This window comes from Rhamphochromis longiceps, linkage group LG10 (genome assembly GCF_057381845.1).
Source record: "Rhamphochromis longiceps isolate RC_006_pf linkage group LG10, R_longiceps_female_GT1.1, whole genome shotgun sequence".
Lineage (NCBI taxonomy): Eukaryota > Metazoa > Chordata > Actinopteri > Cichliformes > Cichlidae > Rhamphochromis > Rhamphochromis longiceps.
The window spans coordinates 13,736,018-13,756,377 of NC_140566.1; the positions used below are offsets into that span (position 1 = coordinate 13,736,018).

Consider the following 20,360-nt stretch of genomic DNA (forward strand, 5'->3'; position numbering starts at 1 on the left):
ATGTTTTGTATTTCAGTTGCCATATTTTCAGGTTTATTTCTTTTTATTTCTTGTGCTTGCATTTTTATCCTGACTGTGTATTTTACTGTGTATAATATTAGTTTGTTGTAATGCACTGTAATTATTTCCTGAGTTAGCATAGCCCGAGGTCATCTTATCACTCTTAAAGCTGCTTTTTATTATAAATCCAATAACAGCAGTCTAGACATTTTGCCATAATGTTCCCTCCATATGTGTCTCGCTCACTTTTCACAGACTCCTTTAAATTAAACATACGCATTGTACGTTCATTGTAAATAATAGTGCACTGACTGTATCTCACAATCAGGCAATCTGTGCATCTTTTCAGTGTCTTTACCTTCCAATTAAAAAGGGCTTTGAGGCAACTGCTGTTGTTTTTTGGTGCTATAGAATTGAATTGAACTGAACTGAGTCTTTAAAGGATAAAGCAGACATACAAAACACATTTCCTATATCTGAAGTATTAGTAAAACCAGTGCTTTGCAGTACTTTCATTTCTTCGTTCTTACGGGTGTACTTGCTAACCATCCTGGCATAATACTGCTCCCAACTGACTCCACAGCCTGGCCAAAATCAGCACTGGTTGACTTGAAAATATTCCCTCTAATTACATTTTCCCCCCCCAAGAACCTTGTATTCAAAAGTGTGTGGAGCTGGAAGTGTGGAAAGAGGCCCCCTGTGATCAAGGTGTGGTAAAATTGTCCTACCATTAGGTTATAGATACACCTACAGTTACATTTTTAGAGATGTACAGGGGCCCTCACATATACTAATGTGCCACAAACAGGACTTTAATATCACCAACCATTCCCATTTTATTACGGTGTATCCATATAAATGGTCCACCCTGTACATTGTTTGACATAGGCTTGTCAGTATCAGTCACACTGTTATGATTTTTGCCTATGCTATCTGACATGTCCTGCCCCACCATTAGCTGGTCAGGATTTTAGCTATAAATATCAATACCTTTAACAGCAATTCCCAACAAAGCAACAGCCAAAACTGCAATTTCCCTGATTATATAATAATGACCCTATATATAGCATAATCTCATTTAACCTCCTAGGACCTGGCGCCCACATATGTGGACATCACATTTTGGGATGTCTAGACCAAAATAATACATTTTGCTCTACAAGGGCCTGATATCCAGTTACAAGGACATTATATTGATACTGTTCTATGGAAATTTAAAACAAATGTCCTCCTATGTGGATCTCATTTCTCTCAGAAACAAAAATTCAGGTAAAAAAAACACACAAAAAACGTGCCCAAATATCAAAGAGAAATTAAAAATGCATGCCATTGAAGAGTTCAGGTCTTAGGAAGTTAAATAAAGCATGCTTCATTCTCCTACTCACAGGGTGTGGAATTCCAGTGCACCTCTGGGTGTTCAGCACTTCTCCCATTTCCCTCCACAGCACCAGACAGGGAGAGTCACACTACATGGCTCAATTCCCACAAGCTCTCTGCCTTTCCAGTCTTTTTATCTCTCCCTCTGACTCTTCCTCTGTCTGTCAGCTGTGCAGGAGGAGGCTGGAGGTGATGGGTCCTCTCTTAGAGCGATAACAAATCCACTGTGCTTCTATTATTGATGAGAAGCCTTAGAGGTGTTTATCGCTCCGTCTTTACTTTACTGAAGAGATGAGCAAACTGATACTTTTACAGGTGGTGAGAGAGCCAGCAGAAGACCAAAACTCCCACAGCACATTTATCAACAAATAAAGCCTAGAAGAACTGAAACTGCCTCCTTGACTACAGCATCTACCGAACAGCAGATGTTTGCAAATAAAATGTATTAATGATGAGTTTTATAATATCCTGACAGAAGGCATCAAAAGATTTGAATCATAATTCTTCTGATTACTGCCTCGCAGATTAAAAACTAAATCATGTCCACAACGATTGTTTCCTGATGCATGAGTGATCGCAGTTGTGTTTGCTCACTCCTGCCTTTGTGAAAGATCTTCCCTCAGGCTAGGAGGGTAGGCTATTTATAGTAGGCTCATTGTTGTTGCTGTTATGGGACAGTGTGTCCTACTTACACTGGGAGCTGATATTACATTAAAGCAAGTGTTGATGTCACAGCTCGTATAAGGAATCATTCTCAAGAGACACGGGCCTGCCTTGCCACTCTTATGCATCTGGAGAGATACGTGTCTGACAGATGCTGCCGACAAGGCAACGATTCACATTAAGCCACCGCAGAAGAGAGGTTATGATTGGATCGGTCAGATCTGACACAGAGTGACCACCTTTGTATGACTGGATACGTTGAATCTAATACGGAAGCAATTTGAGAACACTTGAAGAAACCCTGGATCTAAATTTGAAGGGCAGGGAAAAGCAAACTTCTCTTGATTAATGAAAATGTTCAGCACTGTCACTAAAAATAATCCCCCGCATCAGAGGAAATGAAGACAGATCTGCAGTGAAGGTCAGAGTAAAACTCATAAGGCCTGCAATAATGAGGATCATTATGTAGAGGGCAGAAGCCTTTATACACAAATATCTCAGCGAAGAACAGAAGGCTAAGATGTGCCCAGGATTAATGGTTTAAATGCACACAGCACGCACGCACACGCAGACTACACTTGTGGGCTTAATGTCTTTTGTAACTCTGCTGTGCAGCTGTGTGCAGCGTCTGGAAAAAAACAAAACAACTTTCTGCTGTCAAATTGGTCACTGTTAATCCTTGTGTCTAAAACAGCAGCGTTTGCCAGTAAACACAAAAACGAGCCATGTGACGGTTCAAAAACAGGCTCACATGATCAGATTCTTACATTTAGTAAGAATTTAAGTTTAGACAATCAAAACTACTTGATGACTGCATGATTAGCAAAAAAATCTGCTTCATGGTCAAAGAAACTGTATGCAGGTAAATGATGGGACATGAACACATGTGCTCTGTATGCCTGAATCTTTCCAAGCCTGTTTTCCTGCAGTGAACAGCTCCGTCTGGAGTGAGGAGCCCGTTTGAGTACGGTGGACTCTTCAAGTTCAAGTCATAAAAGGATGGACATTATTATGGTCAGCTATGATAGAGGCCAAAATCATGATCAGTTAAACAAAGTGTTAAGAAATTATCTGCATTTACACCACACAAGGCAGGATGCATCCATTTTTCCAATACATTTACATTTTTCCAATCTTCTGTTTTCCAAATCCATTTTCATCTGGTAAATCAACAGTTTCTGAAAGCCTGTTTTGTCCCAATAATCAAGCCGCATTCAGAGTCTCTTTAAACCACCTTTCTTCACCATTCCAATGCCAGGTTTGAACTACAACGGATCATCTTAAACATGTTTACATGCCTAAATAAGTTACTGCCATATGATTGGCTGATTCTCTCCCAGCTATCATAGGGCGAGAGGTAGGACGTACCCTGGAAGGTCGCCAGTTTGTCGCAGGGCTAACACAGAGGGACAGGCAGTTTTGTTTATATAACTCCAAATTACAACAGCAGTCACCTCAAAGCACTTCATAGTGTAAAGTAAAGCCACTACAATAATACAGCGAAAACCCAACAACGAGACAACTCGCTATGACCAAGCACTTGGTGAGGAAAGAAAATCTTCAAAACAATAGTGCAAATTAATGCCAAACACTACTGTAGCTACATCTTCCTTTTGAATACAGTCTATGGGGCAAACTCATCTAATTTTGGCACACCTCATAAACAGACTACAGTGTCTCACTTGAAAGGAAAAAGCTTTAAAAGTAATAAGTGTGCAGTGCAGTCGACAGCTACTCAGTGTTAGCATTACCTTCAGTCTGAGCCTGTGGAGATAACATCAGCAATACTCTACTATTTAGCTTCACGTACCTCAAGAAGGCGTACGCTTAAAAAATCATTTGCAAAATCTAATGTACTCACATGTGCACCAAACTAATCCCCCAAATGAACACTAATGATCTTCTGAGTAGATAGGAAAATTCTCAGTTAACACTCATTTAATACGTTTCTGACAATGAAATATTCTCTATGGTGCAGTCAGAGAGAGCAGCACACATTAGCAAACACTGAACCTGAATCAAGATTCGTGTGGGAAAACTGTAGCCGATGATCACCTAGGAAACAAGGATGAGAGAACTGTTTAATTCCTCCACGTGAATTAAGCCCAAGTGACCTCAAACAACGTGCATACACACACACGTGCGTGCACAGACACACACACAAACCAACAAATAACAAGCCTTAATTTAATGTACCGCCTTGCCTGTTTTAAAATCAGTTCTAAATGAGAGTGTCAAGATCTGAGGCGATCTTCACACGTGCCAAGTGTTTAGGGTAATAATGAAAAAGGAATGAAAAGTGGGGAGTGGACCAAGCTAGGAGAAATGGCGTATTTTACTGGCAGTGTAGCATGAAGTGGCGCTTGCAGCAAAAAGTGGGAAATAGCATGTTTCCTCTTTTAGAAACAATGGAACAAGCCGAATCATGAGGCTGGGGGAAGAGTATATTTCTGAGGCAATCTTAGATTTACTTCCTGATATTCGAGGAAAAGAGATTTGTTTATTTTTTTTAAGCAAGGCTGAATTAGCACTTTGCAAACTGAATACCTGCTCCAGTATCAAGTTGATCCTGTCCACCTCACAGTCGATGAGGAAGCGTTTCTCCTGCCGGCGGTCCATCTCCTCGATGATGCGCCTGTACTCTGTGGGGTCCACAATGTTCCCCACCGAGCGAGCTGTCACCTGCCAGTTATTGGCTACAGCAGACTCCATGATGGCTTGGAGGATTGCAAACCCTGGGGGAACAGAGGGGAGAGAGCTCCATCACACAACTGTCTTTTTGGATTTCAGAGCACACAAGAAGGAAAACGTGCTCAGAATCCCAAACTCCCTGTGCGCTGAAAAAAACAAAAACAAGGATATTGTGGCTTCCAGCAATGGTTTGTAACCATTTATTGTCATACAGAATGTAAACTATTAATTGATAATGCATTGTCAACATGTTTAAACAGTACCAATCATCTTGTAGGCACCGCTTGCAGGGAGGAAAATAAACGTGAGAGAAAATAGCGTGAAGTAAGTAAACAAAGAGGCGCGCTTCAGAGTAAAAACTGAGCTGTACTGGGGCGGCAGTCAAACAGTCTCCTGATACTGAAATATGAACAGCTGCTCGAGTGGATGGCTAGAAGAAGATCTAGGGGAGAGGGGGGGGGGGGTTGTTTGATTTGCCTTTTTTTTACCAGTCTAAATTCTGACAAACGCTCAACACATTTCGCGTAAAGGTAGTAAGAAAAGCTGAAATTAGAGATGCTTGGGAGCTCTTTCTTTACACTGCATATGAATTAAACAGACATGCTCCTGTAATTAGGCCTTTCCGGAACGTGCAGGTACAAGATTAATGAGTCTCTTCAGAATTAATATCAGGAACGGCTGCCAAATGTTTAAAAGGATCGTAAAAGAAATATTTGACAGACAAAGCAGATTCAAGAGGCTCCACAAAGAATCCCCACAACCGATTAGCTTAAAGCTGCAGCTCTTATAACAAAGATAGATGCATTATAGAGCATAATTAACCATTAACTGGGAAATGACTGAGCTGTCCCACGCTGCCTTAGCAGTTTGTCATGGGAGGTCATCATTGCTATCTCTTCCCTGGTAGACTGAGGAGTTTAAAGTTGCAGAAAGGACAAACGATATGGAAGAGAAATGTCTGTGTTTCTGCGTATTATAATTCACCCATGAAAGTTGCAATGCAACAGTTTTATATTTTATATTTCTTTAAAAAAAAATCAGGGGTCGCAACAATAAGATATGAAACATGTACCTTAGCAGATGCAGTGAAATAGACTTCCCAAAGGATCCAGAAAGCACAATTGGCAGAGCTTACTGCACCCCGGGATGAATCAGTAGCTGAGGCACATGAAAGAAAGACGCTGAGCTAAGAGTAAGTTGGCTGAGCGGTGACACATTAAAAGCATAGACTGTATATAAAAGAAAGCCACATTGTTATAATGGTGTGTGGTGGTTTACTAAGGAGATTAAGGACTGGTGGTCAGCAGTCATGACAGGGTGCAAAGGGAGTTTCTAAATCAGCTGAAAAAAACATCAGTGAGTGAGTGACATGGAAATAGAGCATACAGCTGTGTGTTAGCTTCAGAAACACCATGTTTTAGCCAGTTTTTGTGAGTAGAGGGTACAAATCTTAAACCTGAAACACTGTAGTGAAACAGTACACCTTGTTTATAAGATCCCTACTACTAAGCTATGGTGTGGTATTAGTAAATCTGGATTAATAATTGAGGAGATTGAAAGAAAGTATAGGTAATACAAGCTTATTTTGGTTACAGTGGTGCAAGATCTTTTTAAACAGGCTTGTTTGGATGATTGAGGCGAGGTTAAATAAAGTGAGTCATTGCTGCATGCTGCCTTTTTGAACGGATCAATTTGTTGCCAAGCAATCTGAGAGCCCATCAACACATTTGCAGGACGGTTGCAGCAGCTGATTTTTCAGAGCTTCCAGTGCAGCCGAGTCCAGGCCAAAACTTCCTGTTTCATCTGCCATTCATCAGTCACTGTTTACAAAATACAGATACATATTTAAACGAGAAGCACTCCAACAGCGCAAACCTCCGCCAGGGCAGCTCACTCTTTGGGCAGTATTTACTTTTAAGATAATACTACTGGATCTATTCATTTTGTTTTTCTATGTTCTTTTAAGTGTATTTAAAATCTACTCAATCTATTGACCTTAAAAGAAAGATCAGAGGACAAATTTTAAATAATATTTTAAATCTTTATAGCGATATGCTGACATGTTTTTTTTTGTCAATTTTTGACCATTAAAGTTGATCTTGAAGACCTTATGGGCGAATGTAAGCATAATTTAGCTGTTAACGTGACCCGTGATCTACACTCTAATAATATAATTATTCAAAAATGATCAGGTGATGGTTTTAAAACTGCATTTCCACAAATAATGCCCCTGTTTTGCTCTTCACATGAGCTGTTTCCCCGCATGTAACCTAAGCCTGCTCAAGCATGACTTGTCAACACATGAACTCCAAACGCAAACCAGGAAGCTTCCTGTAACAAAATCTTGGTCCTTGCCTACACACTAGCTATCCAGTGACGGTTCATCTCTGTAACAGCAGAACACAAACTGGCTTTGTTTAGATATTTATATAATTCAAAGTTGAAATATTCTTTCTAAATCACTCAAGAATCTCACTCAGTATATTTAAAATATTTTATACATCTTTTGCTGTAGGTAGGAAGACAGGTGACCTTTGAAAAGCCCAAGCTGAAAGATTATGAATAAAGTAAAGATTTGCATCTCTTCATTCTTTAAAGAACAGTACACAGGACACGTCAAAAATGCATTATGGCAGAAGCTTATTACATACTGTACTGAGTCACAACTAATGGGCAGGGAAAAAAAGTGCTGTTTAAGTCAGAGCAGGAACACTTCAGCTGACTGGACTAAATGCATCACATGCTGTTGCCCTTTTCTTTCACAGAAGGGATGAAACTGTTGATTCTAGGAAATGATAGATATTATTACGGGTGCTGAATAAGCTGGTGTATTTACATAAACACATTTCACAAGTGAGTTTCACAGCTTCTCTGCAGGAAGCAGGAATTACAAAAGCTAAATGAAAACTGGTTTTACTCTGTATCCACATCAAGGGACACGCAGCCTAAAAACCACAGTGCATTCAACATCAGGGATACTCGAACTGTTATATCACCTGTGTGCGTGTTTAAACATGTCAGCGTTCTTTAACACTTTAGGTAATTTGTGGTTGGGCTACATGTTCATTTGTAGAGCTACAGGGATCGTAAGATAGTTTACCATGGAGGTTCTTTGAATATTAAACATGGACTTTTAATATTAAAGATTCTTGAATAATTCACTTGTTTTTGCCATTACACCTGAATTTTTAAAGCCAGCACCATGGAGAAATATCATTTGCTTGAAGCTACTTAAATTTGACCTTCACAGCCCAGAAAGATGAATGTGTGACGTTGGTACTAGAAGTCTGTTTTCACATTTATTGTTTATCCAGTGAAGCAAAGTTTCTCAGTCCACCCCCTAATCTGAGTTTAAAAGATTAAGATGCAAATATGACTCTTTAAAGTCAAACTATAGTTTCCAAATTAGTCTGTGAGGTGATTATGATCCAAGAAGAAGAAAAAACGTTTTTCTGCACACTGCAATCTCAACAGGATGTCTCTTTGAAAACTGCAAAAACTCCAGATGCAGACAAATCCCAGCTACTCTATGCAGACACTGTAGGGGTTGGTAAAAACTTGTTTTCTTGTACAGCAGCTCAAATTAACAAATGACAGGGAGTCCCACCATAGTTCTTCTTTTCAGGAGTAACAGCTGAGCCGTTCTCACTGCCAAAATGCTTTTGAGTTTCACTGAAATGTACAAGCTTTTCAAATACCTTCCTCTTTGATAATGATGACCTTTTTTCATGATTTCAAATATACAGTATATTATGTTTCCACAGCTGAAGAAATATACCAGTGTATTGTTTTTTAAGCACTAAAAGGCATCAAAGTTAGTTTACTTAGCATCTGAGACAATAGGCAATATTCTGGGGCTTACTGTGGAACCAGATGCGTGCTGGTCACTGTTTATGATGACAGTGATGTTCTCCATGTGGGCCGTTTGTCAATCAGAACTGCTCAAACACAACATGTCAGTAGTAAGGAGACCACGAGTGGCAGTCATTTGAATTTGCATATAGATTTTATATTTCCATGCAGCGATCTGTCTTTTTTTTTTTTTTTTTTTTTTGCCTGTCCCGTTTGGCTCTTTTGCCATCAGAATTGTTGTCTAAAGGCAAAGAAAGATGCCCAACGGATTTACTTTACCAAATTGACCATCCCAGCCTTGCCGTAATGGTCCATTTGATTCACCTTTTATTGTTTATTTTATTTTCACTTACTGAATACGGGACAGACTTGACTGGGGGAAAGAAGGGGAGAAAGAAAGAGGGAAAGAGAAACAGCTGAGAAGAGGGACGGGGGAGAAGGGCAAAAAACAAAAACCAACAGAATGAGCAGGAAAAAAAAAGAAATAAAAAATGCATATATCGATCACCTGGATCACCTGCTGAGAAAGAAAAAAGAAAACAAGCAGAAGAGAACAAGAGTAATAGAATAAACAGCATCACAATGATATATGGGAATATGACAGTAAATACTAAATATTAAACATTATTGTGCAGCACATAAGATCAACAGAACACAGTGTACTTTGAGGTAGGAGCCAAAAAGGGTGTAGTTTGTGGGTGTGATCACCCATGTGTACACCTGTGAGCATGGATGCGCTTGTTTTTTTTAAAAAGGTTCCTTCATGTAATGATCTGCTAGAGGGTGTGGGGGGGCCACAGCCCCGTCCTTCAGGGCATGAAGCAGGTATGGAGGAGATCAAAACTCCAGACATCCAGAGGCCCCCAGAACACAAGAGACCAAGGAAGACCAACAGAGGGGCAGCTGCGCCACTGTCCCAGAAAGAGCTGAGGAGAGTCCCAGATGAGGGCTCACCCAGCAGCCGCGGAGCAGAAGCCAGGGGGAGTTGCAGTGACGCGCCCGTGAGCTCCGCCGGCAGCCAGCCGTGCCTGAGTGACCGAGCCCCAGGCCGAGAGGCCGGGGGCACCCCACCTCCGAAGTGGCCCGAGCGAGCCCCAGGCTCCAGGCCCCGATGAGCGGCCGCCAAGGAGTGAGCCGGTGTGTACCCAGAGACGGAGCGCCCCCAGAACCTCACGCCCATCCCGGACCCACCCAGGGGCAGCCAGGCTACCAGGTCAGTAACCCACGTTCGTCAGCACAGACCCTCCCCTAGCCCCGCTGCACGCAGCCGCGAGGAAACAGTCACCTGAGAGCCAACAGAGCCCCTAACCGGACATGACCGCTACCCCGGGTTGAGCCCCCCAAGGAAGATGCCTCCGGGGAACCCCCCGACGCCCTAAGCCTGTCCCTACCCCCACACCAATCACAACAGTGAAGGCGGGACCAGACTATGACCCCCCACCCCCACTAGGTGATGGAGCTGATCAAAGGAGCCCAGAGCAATTGATCTGATGTGGTGGCAGAGGCTGTATCAAGACTAATGTAATCTAATAGATAATTTCTATATTGGTTAGAATTAAGATTATTTTTATTTTTCCAGTTCATGAGGACTGTTTTCTTGGCTATGCATAGGGCAGTGAAAACCATATGGGCGATATTCTTTTCTGAAGTGACATTATCTAAGCTGCCCAACAAACACACTAAGGGGGAAGTTGGAATGTTACATTTCAGACACTTCGATAAGTCTTCACATATCTCGCGCCAAAACTTCTGAACTGGTGGACAGAACCAAAGAGCGTGGATATAATTGTCCGGTGAATTGGTTTGGCAGTGTGAGCAGTTGTTGGTAGACGTAAAGCCCATCTTGAACATCCGATGACCTGTATAGTGCACTCTATGTAGTATTTTGTATTGAATTAATTGAAGACTGGGATTTCTAATTAGATGAAAGGTTTTTAAGCAAATCTGAGACCAGAAGTTTAGGTCTAAGTTAACTGATAAATCCGCTTCCCATTTTGCAATAGGAAGTGATATTGATTCATCTGTTTTAGAAAGCATTCTGTATATTTTGGATAGTAATTTGGGGGTTTTAAGAGTAAGAAATTGAACCACACTTGGTGGTGTTTGTAGTTCAACTTGACCCGGTTTAAATTTCTTTTTTACTATGGATTTAATTTGTTGATATTCTAAAAATCTTTTCTTGTTGATCCCATATTGTGTAACTAGTCTGTCAAATGAAATAAATTCTGTTCCTTCTAGTATATGTTCTAAATATTTGATTCCTTTACCACTCCAATCTGAAAAGTTTATCATATTATTGTTTTGTAATATGTCAGGGTTGTTCCAGATAGGTGTACGTTTGCATGGGATTAATGAAGACGCTGTCAATTTTAGAAACTCCCACCATGCTGTCAGAGAAGCACTGATGTTGATGCTTTTAAAGCATTCATGTCGTTGGATGTTTGAGCTGATAAATGGTAGGTCTGAGATCTCTAGATTATTGCAAAGTGCTTGTTCTACATCTAGCCAAGGTTCATCTAAGAGGGTATGTTTTAGCCATCCTGAGATAAACCGAAGCCTGTTGGCTAAGAAGTAGTGCTGAAAGTTAGGCAGTTCTAGTCCTCCTTTATCCTTGGTCTTTTATAGTGTTTTTAAGCTTATACGTGGGGGTTTATTTTTCCAAAGGAATTTGGACATACATGAATCTAGAGAGCTGAACCAATCTTACATAAAAGATTGGTCCAATGCAGCGATCTGTCTACAGAGATTCATGCCTGTGTACAAAGTACAAAGGAAATGTGAGCGATGAACGAAGAGTAACTGTAAATAATAATGCAGCAATTAACATGCCATTAAATCTCCAAACTCATAAACGTACAAGAATATTTTCTTACTAAAGAGAGGTAGAGAGGTTTCAAAAGGTTTGTAAAGTGGAGAATTGAATTTTTGGGTCCACTAACACCATTTATAGATTTATCTTTAGCAAATAATCCAGAATACAGATTTGACACCGCCTTTCTAAGGCAGCACTCACTTGTAATGTATAATTTAATCAGAAGTATTGTTGCTTGCATTTCCAACAACAATAACTAGTGGTCCTTATCTGGATCTACCACAGGTTCTTCAGCTTTCTGTTGGGAACATGTAAACTCATGTTCCCAACAGGCCTCCGAAATATTCAGAGCACAGCGACTGGGCTGACACGTTCGCCCTCGCCCTCCCTTCCCCTGCTGGTGACCTTCACAGTGAAGTGCACAGCAGACAGCACTCAGACCAGGTATGGCCTTTAAAGACAAGTGGCTCTCGCTGGGTGCCATCACGTTAGCCACTCTGGCTTCTAAAGAGGCCACCGCGACGTGTGCTCACATGTCTGACGCCGGGCGAGGTTAAGGAATTCGAAAGAGGCATCGTGTCTCGATGCATTGTAAAGACTCTGATGACTGATAAGAGACTGCTGAGCTGACCTCAGTCTGAGCCCAACACTGCTACTGCCTTTATCTGGATTTTTTTTTTTATCAGCTCACATATATATCAAAACTAAAATCTAGCACATTATATCACCGCTGGCAGAAGGGAAATGAAAAGGCAGAAGCTGAGTGTCAGCTCTCCTCCCACAGCACTGAACGCCATAAGCTGGGATATGCATGACATTTTGAAACGTGTTAGTAGCTGCTCAAGAAAAAGGTTTTGGGGGATTTACAAACGATTCCCTTGAGAGTTTCATTTTCTCACACTAAAACTAAGCTGGATAGTTGGGGTTTAAACATTTTATGAGCTGCTTGATGTTTAAGCTATTGAGTATACTTAACAATTAAAGATATGTATAAATAAAGAGGAAGTCCCGAACCGAAGGAATTCAATGATGTGACATTCGGTGCACTCTAGCTTTAAAAACCACAGTGCAAAAAGGAAATCTGAGCAACAAAGGACACCTAAGTCTCTTGGTGAGTATTAACACTGGTGTGATTTATCAGGCGGCGCACAAATGACAGAGTTTTGGTTGACTTTGTAAACAGATGGTACATTTTAAAACAGTCAGCAGGAAGGACGACCATCAAGGGCATTTTACAGAGTCAATTATTCAGCCCTGACCTGAAGAATAATACATATTCAACATCGGGAGCATACTGCCACAAGCCTATTTATAGAGCAAAAAAAATCCTTCTTCCACAAAAACACCAAAACAGCCTTAGTTAGTTAAATATCTCTCCTGTGGCCCCATTGGTGTTATCCTGCTAGAAGCAGCCATCAGAAGATGAGTGCACCGTGGTCATAAAAGAAAGGACATGGTCTCAGGGAGGCTGTGGTGATTAAATGATGCTCTATGCTCTATGCCAAAAAACCACAGATACAAGGCAGGATGGAGCCATTCTTCCATGTTGTTTAGACTAAATTCTGACCCGACCATCTCAATGTTGCAGAAGATATAGAGACACAGAAAAAACGACAATGTTTTTCCAATTTTCTATGTCTGAACTATACCATTAGCTTTATCTTTTTAACTGAGAGGAGTGGCACTTGGTGGTGTGGTCCTCAGCTCCTATAGCCCATCTGCTTCAAGGTTCAATGTGGTGCATTCAGAGATGCTCAGTGGATATTTTCCCTTTTTCAGACAATAGAGATGGTTGTGTGGGAGAATCCCTGTAGATCAGCAGTTTCAGAAATACTAAATCATGCAGTGTTTAAAGACCCTTAAATCACCTTGCTCAGTCTGAATTTTAGCAGGCTGTCTTTACCGTGCATACATGGATAAATGCCCTGAGTTATCAGGTTGATGTAAACAAGACTCCAAAAAATGCAATTAGACAATCACTGTGATTATTGTTAGTGTCATTCTTTTGTACAATCATTGCCAATTAATGTTACTTTAAACTCACATGGGTTACTAGTAGGAAGCCCACAGAGAATTATTGCACAGCTTTGTGTAGTAGCTAGCACTTAGCTGTTTAAGAGGATAAACCTTTCATCAGCTCCCAGCTGAAATCAGCTTTAACAGACGTCAGACGACAAAGGTTCTCCTGAAGAGATGATGCGAGCCCGACCTGCTACATGTTGACATTAGTACCAGTTTATAAACAGCACGTAACTTAGGCAGAGCAGCAAAACAATGATCCAATAACATGAAACGTGAGCTGTCGATGTGCAAAGCAGCGCCACTATATGCTGTCAGGCCACCATGCCATGAGTACAGTACGGATATTTATGCTCAAGTCTACAAACACAAAAAATTTAGACATTTCACTTTGAGGTTTGTTGACAAATGTAGTGAAAGAAATGCTTGAAGGTGAGGGGAGCTGTTTAAGCAGGCAGCACAAAGTAAAGTTGGCCTGTATGTGAGTTAAACCTGAATATATGAGCTTAATAGCAAACACAGCACCATCGGGATGTAGCCCTGAAAAAAACAAAGCAGGATAGTCAAGTACAATCACTGGTTCACTTTAAATCTCTCTGTAGTTAAGAGAAGTATTTTTCTAGATTAGGACATTTACCAAATATGTTACTTCCTCTGTGAGACACAGCCGCTAAAACGAGCCTGACTGAGGCTCTGCTGACACCTGGCCATGTATTCTTCTTGTCTGTCTCGGGCAGCGGCTCATATGATGGCTGAGCGTGGTGTGCAGTCTCAACTGTGACTCAGTCGTCCCTCCCCCTCCCCGAGGAAGGTGACCTCTTTAAAATTCTCTTGCAGTCATCTGAACCGCGCCGTTGTCACGGGAGGCCCAAAGCTGAGCGCGACACCGAGGGGGAACTCAGACAAAGCCACTGAACCCACTTCTGAGAAATCTCTAAATCTCAAAGCTTATATGTGGCTCTACAAAGAAGACTGCTTTCAGTGGGCAGTGCTCACAGAGCCAGTGAAATAAAAAGGATTAAAGCTGCCAAATGACAGTAAAAGGACACTTTTGAGCACAATTAGCCTAACAACGCCTACTCCAACTGCAGTCCAACATAGATAACAGCTCCCTCTTCCAAATTAGCTGAACTGCAAAGAGCCCTGCACCCCCACACCGCCCACTCCTGCCAAATCCCTGATCAGACCTAATCAAACAGATTATTTCTTATCTAATGACAGCTGCAAAGTTGCTAACAGAACGTCGAGCATTTCTCCTGTTTGCTTTCATCTTTTATGTAAGTTGAATTCACACGTCATTGAATAATTCACAAATTTTTGTTGCGCTTGAAGATGATTCAGGTTCTAAAGCACTAAAAATGTAATATAAAAGACAGCCGGAGTGAGAAAACTAACACAAACACAAAGTGCAGATATTTAAACCACACACAAAGAAATGGATGGCCCATTAGCGAGAGCTGCACTAACAGCCTTGTCTTTTTCTCTCTTAGGCAAAATAAAAATGGCGTTTTCTCTTGGGCAAACATGGAAACGCACATCACATCAATCTCTTTCATAATGCAAAAAGACTACTGTTGTAATGGCCTTGCGTTATCCTGAAAGCAAGTGTCCCTGAAATAGACGAAAGGCATTTGAGAGACACAGAGACAAGAATCGAGGAATAAGCAGAGCAGCTGCCTGATAAAGCAGAGGGGCTCTCTATTAGTCACCTGGTTTCTTATTTGTCCGTGTAAGGTGGTAAGGTTAGAGCAGATTACATATGACAAATTGGATGTGACAGAAAAAGATGGGAGGAAGCTCCAAATTCGATGAAGTCAAAAGCGTTCGGTGCATCTGACAGCATTTCTGACAGCGCTTGTCCCTCTGACACGGGAGAAACACAAAGGCTTTGCTGACTCCTCTGTTCCTTCTCTCACAGCTCCATACACTTTTATTTCTTTCCCACTCATTTGAAGACGAGGCTATTCCTTCATCTGTGAGCAGCTGAGATAACAATGTTGAATTGCGGAGGGAAGAAAAATCTGTATTTTTGCCCAAATATGCTTCTGAGCTGCTCACCCTGTTTCCTCCCTGAGCCGGCAGGAGTGAACAGACAACGAAAGCAGGATAAGTGGAATCACACCTGGTCTTTAAGGTACTGATTTCTCTCTGATTCAAGAGGCAGAGAAGTAGAAGTAAGCACTGATTATGTATTGCCATCAGTAACAGATATGATAAATATGACTGATCGAGCTTCAGGTTGCATACTAACAAAATTTCAAGGGTTTATAAAACAAACGTGTGAGAGCAGTTTTGTTACATGTATGGTGTTTGTTTGTTTGTGCTAGACTTTTATTTCCTGACAAATTTCACTGTTGTTCACAGCACCCTGTTATGCAAGTGCACACTGTGACATCACAAAGCAGTAGACCGCTGTTAGAAGCATGTTCATCACGGGTTACTGAACCCCAACCTTATCTATTTGTGTTATTACCCCTCAAAAAAACAGTCTTTGTCACAACAAAATGCGCAACCCTGTGACAAAATAACAGTACAAACACAATGTTTGAGTTTTGGGGGGAATATCCCACAGCTAATTAGGTTAAGCGGCAACAAATTAGTAACATGACTGGATACTAGTCAGTCATATTATGAGATTTCATAATATGATAATATCATTACAACATTCAGAGAACTCCAAGAAACATCTATATGGTTGGGGCAAAGTCAGAAAACACTGTACTGAATGTCACAATTCTGTAGTGGAAGTCATTATTTAGCTTCAGAAACTCAAGTCAGCATCAACAAAAGCAAGTTAGAACTCATAAACAAGCGTAAACAGCATCTAGAAACATCAGCGCCTTCTCTGGGTGCTCACCTAAGATCGATGGGAACATGGTCCTGTGATCTGTTGTGAAATGAACATAACAGAACACGTTTATAAGGTGGTACAGGTCCATAAATGGTACAAACAGGCCATTTTAGGCCTTTCAACGGTGGTAGCTAAGAAAAACGATGACATCATAAATCTGATGTAGGTATTAGATAGGTAAGAACCTTCAGGGGCATATGATACTTTATGTATTATAAGATTTCCCACATACTATATACAACAAATAGAGCCGTTATTAATTCATGTTTTTCTTAATATAACGAGAACATCTGCTGAAAAATCGAGTTTATTTGTCCGGCTTGTGTAAAGGCATCTGTAGACAGCTGATATTCTAATTTGCTCGCATGTTTATTGCTGAAACAGTATGAAATATAAAGAGATGGACAACAGAAGAATGGATGAAGCTAACATGACACAGTACAACTTTTATTACAGAGGGGATGAGGAGCTGTCCAAGGTCTTGCATCAGCAGGACCTTGGACAGCTCCTGCATTAACATCACAAAGTACAGAACTCTTTCTTCTTACACTAGAAAATTCACTGCTTTCACTACCTGCAAGTACCTGAAATATATATCTATGGATGTAAAACTAAAACCCTTTCCTAACGTCTCTTACAAGTATCCATCCTTGCCACTTTAGCAGTTTGTAGCCGCTAGACTGATACAGTCACGGGCGGCTTTGTCAACACATCCTGGCAGACGTGGCAGAGTGGTTTGTCAGTGATGCTCACAGAGAGTGATTTGTAATGAGCAGTGCAACTCCATTTTTCGAGCAAGGAACAAAGATTTAAAGTGACGCAACGGCTTCTAGTTACGTAATGACTTTCTCAGGGTTACTGTAACTACAGTAGTTAGCTACAGTCTGAGTACTGCAAGTCTGTCAGGCCGTCTGTTCAAAAGCGATCTCTTTATATTTGAAAGCAACAATGTCCACTGCATAACGCAGCGTCTAAAACCCCAAACTCACCTGTGGTGAGAAATGAAAGCAACACATTTATACATTTTCCTCCTAAACAGGCGAACTCCCCAAAATGTTTAATACACCGAATTAATAATTCACGTACTTCAGTTTTTGTGGGTATAAAAGAGTCGACGCTGCAGTACTGAGCAGAAAGTCTGCAGCTTACATTTCCATCGGTGTTGTTTTCAAGCTGCGCTGCCTCTGCATGCGTGGATGTGCAAGGATCAATTGGTGCCATTTTGGGCGTCTGGCAGAGCGGATTGAGTGCTTGAAAACAGAGGAGGTTCGGTTCAGGCAGAAACACTCAGACACAGCCAACGCCTCAGCTGTGTCTTCCCAGTGAATGCACAACGCCCTTTGAGGTTTTCACCAATGAGGTCACCGCCAAGTACACACACATACATGCACCACGCATGTAGCATCCAAACTGCCTTTCCAGATAAATACCAGCCTTAGCTGTAAATCTAAAGGAAATTGAGTCCACGCAATCTAAAGCTTTTTCGACACTCACTCTGCAAAGCCACATTTATGAGCAAGCTGCAAAAGAAAAGGAAAAAAGCGCTGTTCAAGTTTAAACAATCCGTTATATTAATGTTATAAATTGCTATTATGATTTCAGAGATCCTATCTGACAGAGGAGATTCTTACAGTGTTAGCCTTTTTTTATCTGCATGTCTTTGTTTTTCAGCGCCCTCTAAAACAAACAGCCTCACAGAAGAGCACGATATTCTGCCACACGTGTGCCTCACTTTCACATTCACTACGAGGCCTAATAGAGTCCTTGAACGGGGGAGGAAAGAAGCTCTCTTGAAGTAGAAAAGCTTGACTGATGAATCTCTGCTTCAGTCCCAATATTATTGTCTGGCAGCAAAACAGTGGTTACTCACAGATGCGGGAGGGGGGTCTACACCTATTGATATGTGTCCATCTCAAAGTGAAGCTGCAGTAAGGTGTTCACAGAGTGGAACAGCTGCGTGGCGCCGTCCTCTCCCGCTCTCCCATTCTTTGTTAATGAGCCTGTGTGCCGGGCTGCTGAGTGAAGCTCTTTAGCAGTGCGCAATTAATCAGATGTTTCCTTGCAGAGAAGAAACCAAGCAGACATTCAGCAGCAGGGCAGTGTGATTACACATCGAAGGCAAATTGTCCCCGCCATCTACATTTGTCACAGCGGCAGGAGGAGAGAGCCGCGGTTAACGTTGTTAGATGCTACTTCTTCATTTTGATGGCCGCATAAGGAAATTAAGATCCAGTTTGCATTATGTAGAGTTCATGAATCAAGAGAATGATAGTCAACAATGAGCATTAGATTGCACAGTCAGATCTCATACAGGTACCTTTACTGAAGCACTGTACTTAATTACAGTTCTGAGGTACCTTATTTGGTTACGTCTGTTTCAGGATCAGTGATTCCAAAACAATATCACAGGCTGCGGAATACATAAAAATGGAAATACAGTAGATCAGCTACACCCTGTATCTAACTGAAATGGATTAGGTGCCTTCGCGGATGTGCAATTTATCCATTCCATGTGCACTAATGCACCCCTTTACCGTCACAGAGCCTGGCTTTAGGACTGGCACTAATAGCTGGACAGCGTGATTTCTCTATTACCTCGTGTGCTCATGAGTTCCAAAAAGAATTTCAAATTTTGGTTGGTCAAAAAAAAAGTTTTCTACTTTGCTTCGGTCGATTTTAAATGACCTCAGGCCCAGAGAGAGTGGAAGCCTTTCTAATTGTTGCTTATGGATTTTTGTTTTTCCAATGAGAAGAAGACTCTTCCATTTTTCGATGCAGTGAAGAACTGTGTTTACCGATTCTTGAAAGTGATTTTCAGTACAGTCACCAATACAGAGTCTGTTTTTAATGCAGGCTTTCCTAATTTCTGGCCTTCTCCCTTGCATATAAAGAGTCTCTGAATAATTTAATGGCTTTGCGTATCCTATTTTTATACATTGTGCAGTCGGATATAAAGTAAAGTTATTTTTAAGTTATTAAACTATTTATCAGTGCAGCCTTTTACAGATTGAGAACCCATCGCCATCTTTATTTCTGAAAGCCTTTCTGTGATGCATTATGGCCTTTGGATATGTTTTTATGTATTTGTATTGTTTATGTGGTTTTTAAATATTTTTTATATCTTATATTTAACAATCAAAGTTGAACTGTATCTCTGCTGACATTATCTAATGTCTTCTTAGAGCTAAACAGTTGGGACCATTACAAAAACTGCTGCTTAAGGCATTTAGACAGCAAAACAAAGATTCCTCTGACTTAAAATCAGCTATTAGAAACACATTTTATAGCTGATATTTTCGTAGTAATAAATTTTTGGCTCATCAGCACATTATACAAATTTTGTAAAGTGTAATAACTTTGACAAACACCACCCAGCAACTCTTTTTAACTGGCATGAACGACATATTGCGCTTTATGATGAATATGCAATTTATTGTAAATAAGCCAAACATGAGAAAACCTGGTGAGGAGCTTCTCTCTGCGCCCAGTTGGTAACATCCAGATGTTCATCAGTTCAAAAGGTCTTTGCTTGCCAGCAGCCATTAGTCTATTTAATGAGGACAATTCAGAGCCAGTACATCCAGGATAAATAGGTGATGCTGCACTGTAGCAAATAAACTTGTACGTAATGACTCGTGTGCATAAAAGTGTGTAGTCTGTTTTCCGCTTTGTTGTGCTCCTCCTGGTGCTGCGAGGCTTGCTGCACTTCTCCTTTTGTGTCAGTTCAGTTTATGAAGAAATCACTTCATCGAAGGAGACGTGGGTTGCATGAAACAGTAAGAGATGCCAGTAAAAAAAATAAATAAATAAAGAGAGACTCCACTCGTGGTTTAGACTTATTGTGCATATGTCAGTTAAACTAGTTTAGATCAGCACAGCACTGCTGTCACAGGAAGGCATCTCCAACATGAAAGTGAAGCCGAACCTATTTGATATTAATAGCTTTCAAAATTTGAAATTTTAATATATTATGAATGGCTACAGTGAGTGGTTTCCCTGGGCATTTTTATTTTCTGTTACATTTAAAATCCCATCATACAGATATAGCTTTGATGAGTAGTTATGCCCTCGGGCTGCAATGATTTAAAAAAAAAA

At 40.9% G+C, this 20,360-nt stretch overlaps 1 protein-coding gene across 3 annotated transcripts in view; it reads right to left on the reverse strand.

Annotated features, from left to right (window-relative positions):
* The window catches only part of LOC146660432 (glutamate receptor 3-like), a 78,990-nt gene that overhangs the window by 36,507 nt on the left and 22,123 nt on the right, over positions 1-20,360 (reverse strand). For all 3 annotated transcript variants that reach the window (XM_085420293.1, XM_085420291.1, XM_085420292.1), the window contains one exon: positions 4,588-4,775. In XM_085420293.1, the coding sequence (XP_085276419.1) occupies positions 4,588-4,775 (188 nt within the window). The remainder of the gene's footprint in view (positions 1-4,587; positions 4,776-20,360) is intronic.